Source organism: Myotis brandtii, unplaced genomic scaffold, assembly GCF_000412655.1.
Source record: "Myotis brandtii unplaced genomic scaffold, ASM41265v1 scaffold420, whole genome shotgun sequence".
NCBI lineage: Eukaryota > Metazoa > Chordata > Mammalia > Chiroptera > Vespertilionidae > Myotis > Myotis brandtii.
Window position 1 is genome coordinate 1,925,466 of NW_005366109.1, and position 18,309 is coordinate 1,943,774.

The window sequence follows — 18,309 nt, forward strand, 5'->3', positions numbered from 1 at the left end:
ATCAAAATGCCAGGGATCAACCTCTTAATACCATACTCAGACTGTCACTGGGTAAAATCACGGGTAATTTTTGTTCTCCTACCTACACATTGCTGCAGTGTCCATGTGAACATTAATAATTAAAAGAAAAAGAACTTTAACGAAGTGTCTTCAAGACCCTCTGCTTCCCCAGCTGAAAGCACTGACACGGGTGACCTCCAGAATCTAGGGCAACATCATGGGGGGGGGTGGTTTACCTACCGATGGAAGTCAGATGTCTTGCAGGGCCAGTCCCGCTCCTCACTAATCACCCCCTCTTCCTTCCAAGGCTAACCTGGCCAAGCAGGAGGGCCGCTTAGCAGTCGCCAATGCTGAGCTGGGGAAGGCGCAGGCACTGCTTGATGAGAAACAAGCCGAGCTGGATAAAGTGCAAGCAAAATTCGATGCGGCAATGAATGAGAAAATGGTGAGATTAAGTACCCAAAGCGAAGGAAACGTATGGAAATGTTACGCAAGTATACAGTATGTTGCATTTAGAAATTAGGTCCATGTGTGTGACCGAAAAGATTTACCTGAATGCCCCTCCCTGCTAGTGATGTCTATTTATTTTGGATCTTTGACACTCCAAGGGGAACTGTGACGTCCTGCCCCAAGGGCACTGACTTTGCGGTTGGGAAACTGGGCTCCAGGTCTCGCTCAGGCGCTTATTAATTGTGAAGTTGAGGGTAATTGTCCTCAATTATCCATCAAATGGGGATCCTGATCCGACCTGTGAGGTCTGATGTGAAGTGGTGGCCTGGTTGTGAGGCAGGGACCAGGGGAAGAACAAGGCCCTGTGTGGAGGGTTTGCTGGCTTCTGGGGTCTACCCATCACTGCCACTTTTACGCTGTCATTGTGAGGACACTGAACCCAGATTTGGAAAAACGTGTGGCGGCAGCAGCACCATAACATACGATTTCCACCATGCCGGCACCGCGGGCCTAGCAACCCCAACTAGGTAACACTGAGACCGAGTAAGTAATTAGGAGGTGATGGGTTTTGGTTATCCGTTACCTTTTCTTTTAATATGATTTGTTTAATTATAAGTTTACATAATTTAATTTTTAATAACGGCTGTTTAACACCAGCACACATTCCCTACAACTTTCACAATTGGCTCTAGTGAGCAGATGCAAGCTGCCTGCAGCACACGACTGTTGTGTAGAAATTTTCTGGAGGAAAATCTTGGTTAACTGCAAAGAACTCAGAATTATTATTAAATCCAAGTCTTTTAAAAGCACTATATTTTATTGTTTTGGTTCTATTTTGAAAATATTTAATAGAAATACTATTTTATTTAAAAAAAATTTCTTTATTGATACATATGTGTTCTTATCCATTCATTGCCCCCCCATAGAAATACTATTTAATTGATGTGATTTGTATTCTAGCTTACAAAATTGCTTTTCTTGAAATTTTGTAATGTAAAATAACTATATACTGAATAAATTACCAGAATTTAACAGGTAAGGTTTCCCTTACACTGTATTTTTAGATTATATTAATTTTACACATTAAGAAATTCCTCCAGGTATTTTACATGCGAATATAATGGGTATTTAATTCAGGGATTTAAGAAGTTCTTGAGACCTTCTTCCTGTATGAACACAGGACTTGCTCAACGATGCCGACATGTGCCGGAAAAAGATGCAGGCGGCCTCCACCCTCATCGACGGGCTGAGTGGAGAGAAGATCCGATGGACTCAGCAAAGCAAAGAGTTCAAAGCTCAGATTAACAGGTATGCATCTCGGTCTTTGTTATACTCGCTCTCCATCTCGGGGACCACCCCAAACACCACCTCTTTGTGACGCTAGAGAATGTAAAACCCATCTCCCGTAAGAGCTTTCTCCGGCGGCTTTTCCACATACCCAACGCCGAATCCCTCCGTCTAAGAAACTGCTTGCAGCTTAAGTTCCGCGCTCTCGCTCTCGGTGAAACAGAGAGGGAAGCAACTTTTGTGAGGCACCTGTCATCTCCACGCAGGCTCAGCCGTGTGGCCCTTCCAACTCCTTCCACTGTGGAGGGTGACTGTGTTTTTTCCTCCACAGGCTCGTGGGTGACATTCTGCTGTGCACCGGATTCCTCTCCTACCTCGGTCCTTTCAATCAGATATTTAGGAACTATCTGCTTAAAGAGCTGTGGGAGCTGGAGCTGAGGGCGCGGAAGATTCCTTTCAGTGAAAACCTGAATCTCATTTCAATGCTGGTGGATCCTCCCACAGTGAGTGTTTCTGTCCTCATCCCATTATTTGAATTTCAGTCTCATTTTATTTCTTACTAAGAAATCAAGGTACACCTACTTGGTTTTGTTTTTCTTTCTCTTTTCATTTAATTGAAAAGATTGTTTGAAAATGCTTACGAGCTCCAAAAACGGATTTTCTCTGTTGTATAAAAGTTACTCTGCATTTTAAGAAATCCTCCTTTCCAATGAGTCCCAGTTGCACTGCTGTGAACTAAAAGGCCATTTGTGAGTTACAGACAGGCGGATGGTGAGCTCTCCTGACAGCCCTTCAGTGTTTACACCATCCTGCTTAACCACGCGCTCCCGCAAACATCCCAGGCCAATGCAGACGTTAGCTAGGCCCCAAGCACTGGTATTAACCTTGTCTTGGTTATTAGCAGCACGCTCCGTGTCACCGAGGAACAGCGTGACCTACCTCCCCAGCCTCCCTCGTGGGGAATTGGGCGCCTCTGCCGGTTGCCAGTGCCCCCTGCAGGGCTCCGGTGGCAGTACACGCTTGCCAGGCCATTTGTCTTCATGAGCTGCTTTTCTGATTCGTGAATATGCTCCCCAGTTGCCCTAGAGACGCCATGCTACTAATTGCATGTTCTCTCTACTTAAAAATTAGTCTTTCCAGTTCAAACAATGTTGACATGGTCCTGACAGGGACTCGATCAGGTACTGAATATAGTGGGTCACTGGTGAGGCTCAGTGGGCCAGGCTATTCTTTATTAGTTATGGCCTTTGAAGGCGGAGGCTGGTTGGTTCCTTGGATCCCGGGTGATTTTATGGACACGTGGAGGCAGGCTGGCAATTCCCTCTGATTTTGGAAAAGAAATATATTTTTTTTAAATGTCATTCATGAGCTCCTGCCAATATAATATCTTGTCTCTCCTGACTTCTCTCCCCCTCCAGCTATGCAACCCCGGACCCTACGAAAGCAGAACCAAGAGCAGGAAGGGGAAGTTTCAAGGGCTTATCTCCTCTGACATCTTTCTTTTTCTTCTTCTTCTTCTTCTTTTTTTTAATCCTCACCCGAGGATATTTTTCCATTGATTTTTTAGGGGGCATGGAAGAGAGAGGGAAAGACAGAGAGAAATATCAATGTGAGAGAAACACATGGATTGGTTGCTTCTTGCACGCACCCCGACCAGGGCCCAGGCTGGGGAGGAGCCTACAACTGAGGTACATGCCCTTGACTGGAATCGAACTTGGGACCCTTTGGTCCATAGGCCGACTGAGCCAAACCAGCTATGGCTTCTCTGACATCTTATCACCTGTAACCATTATCTTTGCCTCCTTTAGCCAGTCTGGACCCCACCCACAAAGCCAGCCTCACCATATTTTAAGCCCCTGTGTTCTCTGAATGCTCAGCAACCAAGCTTCATGTAATCAATTTAACAATATTAACTCAAGCATGAAAATATAACATACAGAACTAAACCTAGTCTTGCATCATGAGAGAAAGGATTTATTTATTACTGTTTTTTTTAAAAATTTAATATTACTTGGTTCACATTTACAAATTTGGGGTTTTTTTCTGGGTACCTGTTGCACTTTCTCAATGAAAAAATAAATGTCCAAATGTTAAATTCTTTTATATTGTGGTGCTTTTAACTACTAATGAAAGCTTTCTCGTTCTCCTTTGAATGGCCATGTCCACTTCCTGTCATTCAGATTGGCGAGTGGGGACTGCAGGGCCTACCAGGAGATGACCTCTCGATTCAGAATGGCATTATTGTGACGAAGGCCACCAGATACCCACTCCTCATAGATCCACAAACTCAAGGCAAAACTTGGATTAAATCCAAGGAAAAAGAAAATGACCTGCAGGTGTGTACCATTTGGTGCAGGGAAAAGTAATCTTGAAATCATGAAATATCCCCCAAATTTCCATTGAATCCGCCAGTCATAAAGTTGTCATCTCTGTAATTGTTTGCTAATTTACACCCTTGAGTTTTTGTAACAGGGATTGGGGCAAAGGCTTTGCCATTTTCTCTCTTTTGTGCTCTCCCTTGATTGCAGTCTCCCCTCTCTGTCCATTGCCCTGGCTCTATTGTGGATGTGGGATATGGCTTCTATCCTGGGCCTTGCGTCTGGGCTTAAAGGAAAGCAGCCAAAGAACTTGTGATTTGGGCCACCTGCATCACTCGCTCAGGCACTTGGTACTACATAGCATACGAGGGTCCAGTGTTGGGGTTGGTGTCTAATAAGTTGTTCATTTTCATTCCTGAAAGTGAAGGGCAGGATTCCAGCCCTCATGACTCCCCGGGGGAATCTCATCACCATTGATATTTCAATTCAGCTTCCCAGATGGACTGTTCATTGTTTCCTAGACACTGTTCTAAGCCTCCTGGATCCATATTTTTGCTTGTGCTATTTCTCCTAATGAGGATGTCTTTCTCCACCCCACTGCCCACTTCCCTTACATCGCAGGTAAAAATCTTAAATATCTCAAAGTCCACATCTAACACCATCTTTGTCAAGAATTCTCTGGGTCTGAGGAGCGCCCCTTCTCCTCCTCTTTCCATCACAGAGAGCCCGTTACACACCCAGGACTTCCACAGGCCACGACTCACCGAGCTTTGAAAATTGCTACTTTTATTTTTATAAACAAGGCTTCCCAAATAGCCCTCAAAATTTGTAGTCAACTCTTGGTTTCCACTGAGGAGGAGGCACATTCTTTGTGCCATTTGTAGAGTGATGAGCTCTTTGTTTTTAGGTGACATCTCTGAACCATAAGTATTTCCGCACACACTTGGAGGACAGCCTTTCCTTGGGCCGACCGCTGCTCATTGAGGACATTCGTGAAGAGCTGGACCCGGCCCTGGACAATGTGTTAGAAAAGAATTTCATTAAATCAGGCACCAATTTCAAGGTGAGCTTTGTGAAAAACAAGAAAGAAAAGAATAATGGTGACATCTACTTATCTTTTTGAGCATAGCAGTAAAGGCAATTTCTTTCAAGTATTTGGTATCCTGGAAAAAATAATTTCCAAACTCATGTTCAGTGTTTCCTTTAAAAACACATAGTAATAGCCTGGCTGGCGTGGTTCAGTGGTTGAGTATCGATCTATGAACCAGGAGGTCATGGTTGGATTCCTGGTCGGGACATGTGCCCGGCTTGTGGGCTCGATTCTCGGTGTGGAGCGTGTAGGAGGCAGCTGATCAATGATTCTCTCTCATCATTGATGTTTCTCTCTCCTCCCTTCCTCTCTGAAATCAATAAAAATATTAATATATATTAAAAATATATACATACTGTAGTACAATATTAGCAATATTAAAATATATAGATACACATTTATATTTTAATAAAAAATATAGGGGGAGGGCAATTTCTTGCTAAGAGTAGTCATTTCACTGAAACTAAATAATATATTAAGGAAAGACATTGTGTAGTCATAATAATCAGGTATTATTATATGTATTTTAGCAACTCCAAGAAAATTGGTTTTGTAAGCCATATATACATCTATACAATAAAACCTGTATTTCATTGGAGAAAATGGCCTTTTAATAAAGTCTATGAACATTGATTTGTTCATTTCTCTCTTAACGTTCAGTCTAAATTCATGGATTTTACTGGAAGCTATGGAATAGTGTTCCTGATTTTTTATTATAATTGTTTTCAGTCTGTTTCTTTTTTCATTGGTCATTCTCTATCTTTAGGCTTCTTCGGATTTTTATTTTTTGATGAATGACAGCCTTTCTGGTTGAATTTTTTTTTATTTGGACAACTTAATTTTATGAATATCAGTGAATAAAATTTGAAATTTGAAAATTTTCCTCGCTAAACAAAGAGATTTATGTAGAAAAAACTCCTTCATAATGTGAATTCTTTTATATGTCATGTTTAATATGCCAAAGGAAGTTGCAGACTTGCTATTCCTGAAAGTCCTTTAAAAGACCCCCAATTCTTAACCGCAGCGTCAAGACCTGCTGCCTGAGAATGTGCTAGCCCCCCTAGCATGTGGATTAAGATTAAAATCTAATTCATTTAGAAATGTTATAAATTCCACCTGACTTTTTTTTGTTGTTGTTAATCCTCACCTGAGAATATTTTTCCATTGATTTTTTTTTTTAAGAGAGAGTGGAAGGGAAGGGGAGAGACACAGAGAGAAACATCGATGTGAGAGAGAAACACTGATTGGTTGCCTCCTGCATGACCAGGACCGGGGATCAAGCCTGCAAGGACCACGCCTACAACCAAGGTACATGCCCTTGACTGGAATTGAACCCAGGACCCTTCAGTCCTGGGGCTGACACTCTATCCACTGAGCCAAACCAGCCACGGCTCCACCTAATTTTTAGACAGCAAAACCTGTTGTTTTTCAATATACTGCAGATTGTAGTGTTTAAGATAAATGCCATCTTTCTGGAAAATTATATTGGCACTTTTCTTCTTTGGAAATGTTATTAACCCTTTCTGTTGTTAAGTGGGAAAAATACGTTGGCATGTTTTTTCTTTGAAAATTTTGTTAACCCTTTCTGTTGTTAAATGTGCTTCAGATATGACTGTGAAATGGAAGAAGAAATTATATATTCTATAAACACGACAAATTTCCATAGCAGGAAGTAATTTTCTCAAGTGGAAAAAACAGCCAAGTCTTTGACTGAGTTTTTCTTTATTCAACATTTGTCTTGGATAAAATTTTCATTGAATTTGCTTGGTGTTATGGCTAAAAACATCTCCAAGCAGGACCACAAATGTAACTTATTCTAAAGGGATAGGCTTTATTCTTTAAGATCAACGATTAAAATTTCACAACTTTCTTTTGCAGTTCCTCCAAGTCCACAGCACTAGCCTCTGATAAAGTATTTCTTAAATTGAGCCCATCATGCTAGTCCTGTCCTCTGAGCCTTTTTAAACTTTATATTTGCATTGATGTAGGTGAAAGTCGGTGATAAGGAATGTGATATCATGGATTCATTTAAACTTTATATTACTACAAAGTTACCGAACCCTGCCTTTACCCCCGAGATCAATGCTAAAACATCAGTCATTGACTTCACTGTTACGATGAAAGGACTTGAGAATCAGTTACTAAGGAGAGTAATTCTAACAGAGAAACAGGTAATAATTTCTCAAGGTAAAGAACTTTGACTTAAACTATAATAAATGTTTAAACTTTATTGGGAAATTGTTAAGTTTATGGACAAAAAAAAATTTAATAAATCCTGTTTACCTTTGTTAACATAAATATTTGTTTTGTAGTCTCAAATCCTGTCAGGAAATCATGTAACTAACTTACCTCTCCTCCAACTTCAGACACACACACACACACACACACACACACACACACACACATTCACACACACACTCACACATTCACACTCCTATTTCCACTTCCTACATCTGACTTTAAACCTTCGGGTATGTTGACTTTCATCTCTATAGTCCTGTGGATGGATGATGGTCTTGGATATAACTGAAAAGTTTGATAAAATAATGATTCCGGAGAAAAAGAAATTGCTCTGAATGAGTATTATTACCACTGTAGTAGTTTCAACCACTACAATCTAATAATCTAATAATATAGAGAGCCATACTTTTATTTTAATCAAGTGAAATTTGCACTAAAGCAGGGAACATATTTAAGTATAATTGAGGGTTCTAATCAAACAAAGAACAACTTAAGATGGGGTGATTCTAAGAGCAATTAAAATAAGATTAAACTAATTGTTAGGATAAATGTCAGAAAATGTTAAATGCTATGCACAAAATATAATTTTCTATATCTGCAGATATAAAATATATTTGCACAAATATAATTAATTTTGGTATTAAGGGTTCAGCGGAAAGGCAAGGTTAGAAATAGAAAGACCAGAGAGGCATAAAATGGGAGGGTGAGAAGATGGCAGAAGAAGACAGGACAAGGAAAGGAAAAAAGGCAAGAGATCCGAACAGATGGACACAAACAGAGAGGAAAGACATTCAAAAATGGAAGGAGGAATGACACTGACCACACACACAAAAAATAGAGAGATAGTAAAATGAGAAGTGAAATTAACAACAAACAACCCAGGGCTTATGCAATCCAGAAAGAGAATCCATTTCACTTCCACAGCCAGGCAGAGAGAGCACGGGCCCCTCCATCACTTCTTAAGGCCTCGTGGTGTCAACTGGTAAAAACTAGTCCTTCCTTTGTGGTCTGCTTGGTACTGTCAGTCTGTTCCAGGATGATTCCTCCATGGTCCAGATCCCCCATGTAGGCTACACTAGCTTCTGTAAGGCGGGCCCTCCGTGTCCCAGAGCGCCTACACTCATTCTTCTAGGCCTGGGCTCCCTCTTCAAATGATACTAAGATGTTCGCACCAGGCTTGCTGGAGAAACACAATGCACACTTAGTCTGCAGGAGACCTCCTGACCATTATGTTCACCCTCCCAACAACCTGCTCTGAAACCCATTTTACAGGTGAACAAGTGGAGACCAGAGAGAATAGGGTCTTAACCTGTGAGAGCACACAGGCTTTCTGCCCTGCCAGACCTCCTCGGTAAACGTTACAGGTCATGCTGTAAAGCTCACAAGCATCCACTGTACCGTGATGCTTGTGTTTCTGTATCTTAACTGACAGGGAAGCTAACGGTATTCATTTTGTCCACGTGTTCCTATACTGCCACCCAGGGGTGACTATTCTAATGAAAACAATACATTAGCTATTCCCCTGCAAACACAGCCAGGCTCTTCAGCTCTTCGTTGCCACTTCATCACATACTGCAAACCTGATAGTGAATGGTATTATACACTGGATACGCTGGTCTTGGAGTTGAATAACAAGGCTATTAGGCCTTTCTCTGACAGTGGCTAGCTATGCATATTATATTGAAATGCTATTTGGAGTTAATATTTCTGGGTGCTCAGTTTCCCCAGATGTAAAATAAAGTTGATGAATAAATTCAGCACATTTCAACTTAACAAATACTTACTGGGTTGAGTCCATTCTCTGCAAAGCCTTGAGGTAAGTGCTGCCAAGAATACAAGAACGCGTAGGACAAGTTCCTGCCCGTTAGATGTACGGCTCTAATTGAGACGCACGTGGTGGGAGGTATGCCGATGGGTGCTGTGCTGTGGCTCTTGATTGACGGATTGGTTTAGGAAGACCTTCTGAAAATGGAGGAATTTCCAAAGCAGTTTTTCAAGAAACTTCCTCAACTAAGTAGTTTAAAAACACAGTTCGGAGTGCAAGTTGTGATTCTGCATAAAATCAGAAGAGAGTGCTATCAAGAATGTTACTGAGACTATTTAAGTTTACTCTATATTTAGCAAGAGTATTATATCCACGTTAAATTTCTAAGTTTGAAAATTGCACTATAGTTATGTAAGAGAATGTCTTGGATCTTAGGAGATTTGCTGAAGATGTTAGGTAGAAAGGATCATGACATTGGCAAATGGTTCAGCAATGATGATAATAAATATTATAGAGAGAGAAAGAGTGATAAAGCAAAATGCTATTTGGTGAACCTAAGTAACGGGTTTGTGAAAGCTCATTGTACCAGTCTTGAAACTTTTCTGAAAGCTGGGAAATTTTCAAAATGTAATTTTAAAAAACACATCATTTATGTATGAAAAATATACCTCCCAAACATCCAATTTAGCCCCTGTAGTAGAAGGAGCTGCAAAATAATGGAAAATGGATTTGTATTGGCAACTGGCTATGCCAAACCAGGTACCTGGAGTTCCTATAGGCAGGCCCCGAGCAATCGAAGAGCTCACTTTTGGCTTGGGTTGCCTTGTGGTTTCTTGGTATTAATTAATGCTTCTTTGTTTCTACCACTTCTGACTGCAAATAAAGTTAACATTTCTCCCAGAGCCAATGTGGACACAGGGCCAAGAGAATTGGACGCTCTAATTTAAATAAACGGAGAGCTGGAAAGACAGCTGGGGATAATTGGGCAAAATTATTTTAGCAAGGTAATCACATGCACGCCCGTGTAAGTGCTATGGAAACTAAATGCTACTGGGCATAATTTAAGAAAACCTGTCTAGAGAAACAAAAATATGGAAAAATAGGTTTGACTAGTGGTAGCAATTTCCTGTCATTCAAAAGGCATTTGGGGTTACACTTTTAAAAGTTTGTAATAAACACTAGTAAATCGGATTTACGGTAATAACTGGTAACATTCCGAGGTTGTTTTGTGTCTCTTAATAACAGGAGCTAGAGTCTGAGAGGGTTAAACTTTTGGAGGACGTGACTTTCAATAAGCGGAAGATGAAAGAACTTGAAGATAATCTCCTCTACAAATTAAGTGCTACAAAAGGTATTGTGTTATCACGACATAATCAAATAATGGATTCTGAAGAAGGATTTCTTGTATCCTCTTCTCAACGGCCCCAGGATGACAGATGTTAGGAAATAGTTATCAATGCAAAGACCAGCGAGGCAATTCCCATGGAGACATTAAAGAGGAACGGCAGGGAATCTGATTACTGAATTAGCAAACAAGGTCTGCGCATTTGAGAATAACCGTTTTCTTGATATAATTGCTCTCTCCTGAGAAAGGAAGGGCTCCCAGTAGAGCTAGGTAACTCATAATAGGCTAATTTGCTTGCCCAACGGAAACGAATGGGCTCCATCTATTTTTTTAGATTCACGCTTTCAACTGGCGTTGAAATGTAATCACCACATGGGCTCTGAGGTGTGTAATCTGTGGTGGAGGCACTTCAGCACCCAAGGCCCAGTTGACCCCCCTTTTTTTTTTATTGTTGTTGTTAATCCTTACCTGAGGATATTTTTCCATTTATTTTTTTAGAGAGTGAAAGGGAGGGAAAAAGACAGAGAGAGAAACATCGATGTGAGAGATCAATGCCCCAACCAGGGCAGGGCCGGGGATTGAACCTGCAACCCAGGCCCATAGGCTGACGCTCTATCCACTGAGCCAAACCAGCGAGGACCCAGCTTACGCTTGGTTTGACTTGACCTCCCACTTAGAAGTCAGGTTCTGCCTGGGCAGTCAGATCCTCGAATCACCCCCTGATTTGGGGATGTGTTCTCTCTGAATATGTAAAAATATTTTATCCCAAGGAAATAAAATCAACAAACATTATAGTAGGCAGCTTAATGCCATGTAAATTCTACCATTAATTAGAAGTTTAATGATGAATACTTCCCAATAGCACTTTAATCCTTGGGTTTTAAAAAAAAATCTTAACCTCCCAGAAGAACACTATGCGTTCTCTCACAGCAGTCTCTAGCATCACCTTCCAGGCGACCTGAACAGAAGTCCCATTTTCTGCCTTAATTGCACTGTCTGTCTCTTGGTGCAGTGCGTTCTCCCACCATTTGGTTCCTCTGGGGATTCTAAATAATAGAAAGATGGCTGAGGGCTCCTCTCCTGACCGGGCCAAGAGTGTGCTGGCTCCAGGTCTCTTTCCTGTGAAGTTAACCACAAGTTGGACTCCATCTGTGGACCTAGTGCCCATCGGAGCAGTTCCACGCCCTCCAGCAGCTCAGGCCCTGCCCTGAACGCTGGGCTAGGCCAGAGCACTGCTGTTTGCAGACATCGTGGCGATTCGCTCAGCATGTCCAAAGTGTCTTCCATGTCTTAAAATCAAATTCACTGTCACAAACATGTTCTATCTATTAGAAACAATAATGAAGGGTAAAAATAAAATTAGGGTCTTTCGCCTGGGGAGATACTCCTGCCAGTGGAAGGGCTGTTCTCTAAGGCAGCAGTGGAGAGTGCACCATTAGCCTGCAAGCTGGTGTGCAGCGTTCGGGTCAGCACTGCTGGGAGCCCAGCTGGGCGGACGGGTGAGCTCATGACACTGCAGGGCGCCATCAGGGTGACGATGGAGGTGACAGCGGAGGCCCCTGGGGGTGGGCTGCCTTGGGGATGCAGACTTCTGTATTGGCAACTGGCTATGCCAAACCAGGTACCTGGAGTTCCTATAGGCAGGCTCCAAGAGAAGAGCTCACTTTTGGCTTGGGTTGCCTTGTGGTTTCTTGGTATTAATTAATGCTTCTTTGTTTCTACCACTTCTGACTGCAAATAAAGTTAACATTTCTCCCAGAGCCAATGTGGACACAGGGCCAAGAGAATTGGACGCTCTAATTTAAATAAACGGAGAGCTGGAAAGACAGCTGGGGATAATTGGGCAAAATTATTTTAGCAAGGTAATCACATGCACGCCCGTGTAAGTGCTATGGAAACTAAATGCTACTGGGCATAATTTAAGAAAACCTGTCTAGAGAAACAAAAATATGGAAAAATAGGTTTGACTAGTGGTAGCAATTTCCTGTCATTCAAAAGGCATTTGGGGTTACACTTTTAAAAGTTTGTAATAAACACTAGTAAATCGGATTTACGGTAATAACTGGTAACATTCCGAGGTTGTTTTGTGTCTCTTAATAACAGGAGCTAGAGTCTGAGAGGGTTAAACTTTTGGAGGACGTGACTTTCAATAAGCGGAAGATGAAAGAACTTGAAGATAATCTCCTCTACAAATTAAGTGCTACAAAAGGTATTGTGTTATCACGACATAATCAAATAATGGATTCTGAAGAAGGATTTCTTGTATCCTCTTCTCAACGGCCCCAGGATGACAGATGTTAGGAAATAGTTATCAATGCAAAGACCAGCGAGGCAATTCCCATGGAGACATTAAAGAGGAACGGCAGGGAATCTGATTACTGAATTAGCAAACAAGGTCTGCGCATTTGAGAATAACCGTTTTCTTGATATAATTGCTCTCTCCTGAGAAAGGAAGGGCTCCCAGTAGAGCTAGGTAACTCATAATAGGCTAATTTGCTTGCCCAACGGAAACGAATGGGCTCCATCTATTTTTTTAGATTCACGCTTTCAACTGGCGTTGAAATGTAATCACCACATGGGCTCTGAGGTGTGTAATCTGCGGTGGAGGCACTTCAGCACCCAAGGCCCTGTTGACCCTTTTTTTTTATTATTGTTGTTAATCCTTACCTGAGGATATTTTCCCATTTATTTTTTTAGAGAGTGAAAGGGAGGGAAAAAGACAGAGAGAGAAACATCGATGTGAGAGATCAATGCCCCAACCAGGGCAGGGCCGGGGATTGAACCTGCAACCCAGGCCCATAGGCTGACGCTCTATCCACTGAGCCAAACCAGCGAGGACCCAGCTTACGCTTGGTTTGACTTGACCTCCCACTTAGAAGTCAGGTTCTGCCTGGGCAGTCAGATCCTCACACCACCCCCTGATTTGGGGATGTGTTCTCTCTGAATATGTAAAAATATTTTATCCCAAGGAAATAAAATCAACAAACATTATAGTAGGCAGCTTAATGCCATGTAAATTCTACCATTAATTAGAAGTTTAATGATGAATACTTCCCAATAGCACTTTAATCCTTGGGTTTTAAAAAAAAATCTTAACCTCCCAGAAGAACACTATGCGTTCTCTCACAGCAGTCTCTAGCATCACCTTCCAGGCGACCTGAACAGAAGTCCCATTTTCTGCCTTAATTGCACTGTCTGTCTCTTGGTGCAGTGCGTTCTCCCACCATTTGGTTCCTCTGGGGATTCTAAATATTAGAAAGATGGCTGAGGGCTCCTCTCCTGACCGGGCCAAGAGTGTGCTGGCTCCAGGTCTCTTTCCTGTGAAGTTAACCACAAGTTGGACTCCATCTGTGGACCTAGTGCCCATCGGAGCAGTTCCACGCCCTCCAGCAGCTCAGGCCCTGCCCTGAACGCTGGGCTAGGCCAGAGCACTGCTGTTTGCAGACATCGTGGCGATTCGCTCAGCATGTCCAAAGTGTCTTCCATGTCTTAAAATCAAATTCACTGTCACAAACATGTTCTATCTATTAGAAACAATAATGAAGGGTAAAAATAAAATTAGGGTCTTTCTCCTGGGGAGACACTCCTGCCAGTGGAAGGGCTGTTCTCTAAGGCAGCAGTGGAGAGTGCACCATTAGCCTGCAAGCTGGTGTGCAGCGTTCGGGTCAGCACTGCTGGGAGCCCAGCTGGGCGGACGGGTGAGCTCATGACACTGCAGGGCGCCATCAGGGTGACGATGGAGGTGACAGCGGAGGCCCCTGGGGGTGGGCTGCCTTGGGGATGCAGACTTCTAGGCAGCGAGAGGGACAACCCTTGCAGGAATGTTTGGAGGAATTCAGGCATCGGGTGGTAGCTAGACTAGAAGCCTTCTGAGCTCTGAAGAAATGGGGTTGAAAATTAATGGGGAGGTTTCTGAACGGAGGCACCTGGCTTTCCAGCTTCCCCGTCTGTGTTCTACGGTCCCCACCCTCTTCCTGTTTGGTTTTTAGGCTCCTTGGTAGATGATGAGTCTCTCATCGGTGTCCTCCGAACCACCAAGCTGACAGCAGCTGAAGTGAGTGAAAAGCTACACGTGGCCGCGGAAACGGAGGTCAAGATCAACCTGGCTCAGGAGGAGTTCCGGCCGGCGGCCACCCGCGGGAGCATCCTCTACTTCCTCATCACAGAGATGAGCATGGTCAACATCATGTACCAGACCTCCCTGGCCCAGTTCTTGAAGTTGTTTGACCAGTCCATGGCCAGGTGGGCCTCGCGACCTTCCCCCCCCAGAGCAGCAACTTAAACACTTTTGTTTATATTCCTACTTCTTTGATTTTTAAAATGTATTGCAGATCTGAGAAGTCTCCACTCCCTCAAAAGAGAATTACAAATATTATCGAGTACCTGACATACGAAGTTTTTACATACTCTGTCAGAGGCCTGTACGAAAACCACAAATTCCTCTTTGTGCTCCTCATGACCTTGAAGATCGACCTCCAGAGAGGAACAGTGAAGCACCGAGAATTCCATGCTCTCATCAAAGGTGAAGGGTTTGGAATATGGATGTGACGTAAAGGATATCGCTTCTGATGCGCTCTCGGGTGGGCTGTAAACTAATTTCTACAACATAGTAGAGCAGTTATGTTGCCAGGAAAGTGAAGCTCTTTATCTATGCCCCTTTTTTTTCTGACTTCCATTCATTGTGCTCTGGTTACTCAAGGTAGCGTACTCCAGGGCTGTGTTAACGCTATGATTCTCAGTTATGTAATTACGTGAAGGTTGGTCACTGTTGCCCGTGGTGAGGAGGCCCGGATGCCGAGGGGTGGAAAAGTGCAGCTGGTGGTGAGGGTTCCAGTGCAGGAGAGCGGTTCCTCGGGCAGGAATGAATGTGAGGGCTCATAGTTGAAGTTAATCCCATTCGTTGCTTATCTCCGTGTTAAAGTATAACTAAGACAAAAGTATTTTCATTCAGTTCAGCAAAACAAGTGCTATGCACACCCAGCATGCTAGTGTCTGGGATACAAAGATGAAGCAGACATTGTTTTAAGAGAAATAGCAGCCTCATACAGGGGATAAAATAACTGCAAAACAAGGCCGAACCGCCTGAGTGTGATGAGAGCGATAAGAACAACACGTTCGGTCTAAGAGGAGGGAGAGGTTACATGCCCTTGGTGAGATAAGAAAAGCTCCTTGGAAAACACACCTTTGCAGGGTAAGTCAGGAATTTGTCAGGTTATTTGACGCATGGGGAAATGTTTCAATCTTTTCTTTATGGTGTTGCCCTCTGTATATAGTTTAATAAATCACTTTCTTGCTGCTCCTCCCCACCCTCCAAAAAAGAAAGTGGCGTTTGGCCCCTGACGGTAGAGACGGAAGCGTGAGGAGGAAACTCGGGGAGTGTGTGAACTGGGAGCCTCAGTTCCTAGAGGAAGGGTTTTCTTGATCTGGTGAGAAGCCAGGCATCGTGGAGGTGGTGCTGTGGGCCGTTCGGAACCTTTCCTTGTCCTCTGGGAAGGTCACTCGGGCAGACATGCATGGGCTAGAGAGCAGAGGATGGAGGGGTCTATTACAATCTCCGTGCCGCAGCCTGCGGTAAAGGCGATGGGAGTAGGAAGGAGGAAACAGGTGAGGGTCATAGCAGGGACAGGCACTGGACCAGAGCCACGAGGCGGGTCAGAGCCGAGGTTCTGGTCTGTGCGGAGATTTCCCGTCCGCCTGGTTGAGAGAGAAGCTAGTTCAGGCGTGTCAGAGTCGGGGAACAATGAGTGTGAGTTTGGGACCTACTTTTCAGTTGGCATAAGAACAACCCCCAAATTCCAATGGCTCAACACAGCAAAGGTTCACTTCCCCTCCACTCTCGCTCCAACATGTGTGTATGGTCACCCAGGAATCCCAGCTGTCTCCATAAGTACTAGACGGATGTGGCAATCGTGTCCTGGCCCTTAGAAGTTATCCCATAAGTGACACATGTCACTTAACGCTCATATTTCATTAGCCGAAGCAAGACATGTGGCCACACCTGACTTCCGTGTATGGTCACCCAGGAATCCCAGCTGCCTCCATAAGTACTAGGCGGAGGGACGGATGTGGCAAGTCGTGTCCTGGCCCTTAGAAGTTATCCCATAAGGGACACATGTCACTTAACGCTCATATTCCATTAGCCGAAGCAAGACATGTGGCCACACCTGACTTCACGGAGAGCAGGGCCTGCAGCGCTCCCACAGGCTTGGGAGCAGGGGACTGGGCATTCCCATAGGCCTGGTGACTGCGCAGACACGTGGGATGTGAGGCCTCCAGCGGGCAGACGGCAGGCTGGACAGACGAGAAGGCAGACAGCGGCCACCTTGGGCGTAGAAGTAACAACCAAGGCTGTGGGTCAGCGGAGACCACCCGGGAGGAAAATGCGGAGTATTTCCAAGTTCACGCTGCAAGGGGCCGGGACGTGATGCGCTTTATCCTCATCGTCCAGCTGACGAGAGGCAGGCAGGAGCCAGGCCTCGCTACTCCACCGTGTTCTTTAGTTCATTTCTTCCTCAGGCCCAGGTTAGGTTCCCGGATAAGAAACGTTGTAAACAGTTCTGCGTACTCTCTGAAATGTCTTCTTTGACTTTTTCTTTCTTGTAGCTCAAAGGAAATGAGAATATGTCCTGGGGTTCATATTTTTCTCAGGCCTGGGACGCCTCGAGGAGCTGGTGTCTGAATTGTATGTGGGCGTTGGGAGGCCGCATGGTGCGTACGACGTGTGCAGGGCTGGAACCAGGGAATGAGCAGACTCTGCCCCGGCCTGGCAGTGTGATCTCAGAGAGCGACCCCGGTCCCCCGCACACAGGGGGCTGTGGGCCCCGGGGAAGGATAAGGGCCACCTGGAGAGACAGAGTGGGCTCTGGAGAGGAGGGTCCGTATGTCGGGTGGTCTCTGTAACATTTAAATAAAACGCGCCTGAATTTACCAGGTACTGGACTGACTCGTCCAGTCACCTCGAGGCTCTCACTTGCCTGGGGCCGCAGCCTCGGGGTCTGGGGCAGTGGGGATGGGGCATTGAAACGAGTGGAAACCGGGGCAGCAGTGGGAGCAACGGCCTCCCGCTGAGGACAGCCTCCCTCTGCGGGTGTAAGCGGGATGGGGAGTACACTTTTGGATTTTTCCTTGTTGCTGAGCTGGCTTCGCTTCCTGAGCCCCATCTGCTAGTGTGGCCCCTGGGAAGGAGACAGCTCTGACATAGAAGGAAGTGGAAACCCTGGCCCCTGGGTCCACGATGGGTCGTGGAAGGACAGAGGAGTCAGAGGAAGAAGGAGGTGGGGAGAGGAGAGCACTTGGGAAACATCCAGACAGAAGATGCCCTGCGCTCTGCCCAGAGCCGCTCGGGCATGGGAGCTGCCAGGCAGCATTGTGAGGGAGTGGCCGGACGGATAAGCGTGAGGTTTGGCAGCAGGCGCGTGGACATGGAATGTGGAGGGGCTGGTGCACACCAGAGGCCTGGGACCTCTGACCGGAGACAGGCCCAGTCCCTGTGGGTGACAGCCCCCTGCGCCTGCAGGTCACACAGGACGTGCTCAGAGGGGACAGGGCAGGATCCCGGCCTGGGACTGAGACTGGTAGAGACGAGAGGGTGTGTGCAGATCTGAGGCCCCTCCCTGTCATGACACAACCACCCCTCCCCCCCTCACCTCTCCCCACCCAGCAAACCCAGCCAAACCCTGCTCTTACCTGAGACAGGCGGGATTCTGGGAGACTAAGTATTATGTAAGTCGGAGGCTGAGAAACACAGCAACACAGCGGGGAAGGAATCTGCGAGGAGAATTAGATTTGACACAGAAAAAAAAAAAGGCTGCTG

The 18,309-nt window shown here is 44.7% G+C and overlaps 1 protein-coding gene across 1 annotated transcript in view; it reads left to right on the top strand.

Moving 5' to 3' along the window:
• The window catches only part of DNAH8 (dynein, axonemal, heavy chain 8), a 272,357-nt gene that overhangs the window by 185,696 nt on the left and 68,352 nt on the right, over window positions 1-18,309 (top strand). Inside the window, exons 68-76 of the mRNA XM_005873788.2 lie at window positions 308-445; window positions 1,631-1,758; window positions 2,069-2,240; window positions 3,918-4,073; window positions 4,963-5,118; window positions 7,134-7,316; window positions 10,397-10,502; window positions 14,486-14,738; window positions 14,828-15,018. Coding sequence (XP_005873850.1) covers window positions 308-445; window positions 1,631-1,758; window positions 2,069-2,240; window positions 3,918-4,073; window positions 4,963-5,118; window positions 7,134-7,316; window positions 10,397-10,502; window positions 14,486-14,738; window positions 14,828-15,018 — 1,483 coding nt within the window. The remainder of the gene's footprint in view (window positions 1-307; window positions 446-1,630; window positions 1,759-2,068; window positions 2,241-3,917; window positions 4,074-4,962; window positions 5,119-7,133; window positions 7,317-10,396; window positions 10,503-14,485; window positions 14,739-14,827; window positions 15,019-18,309) is intronic.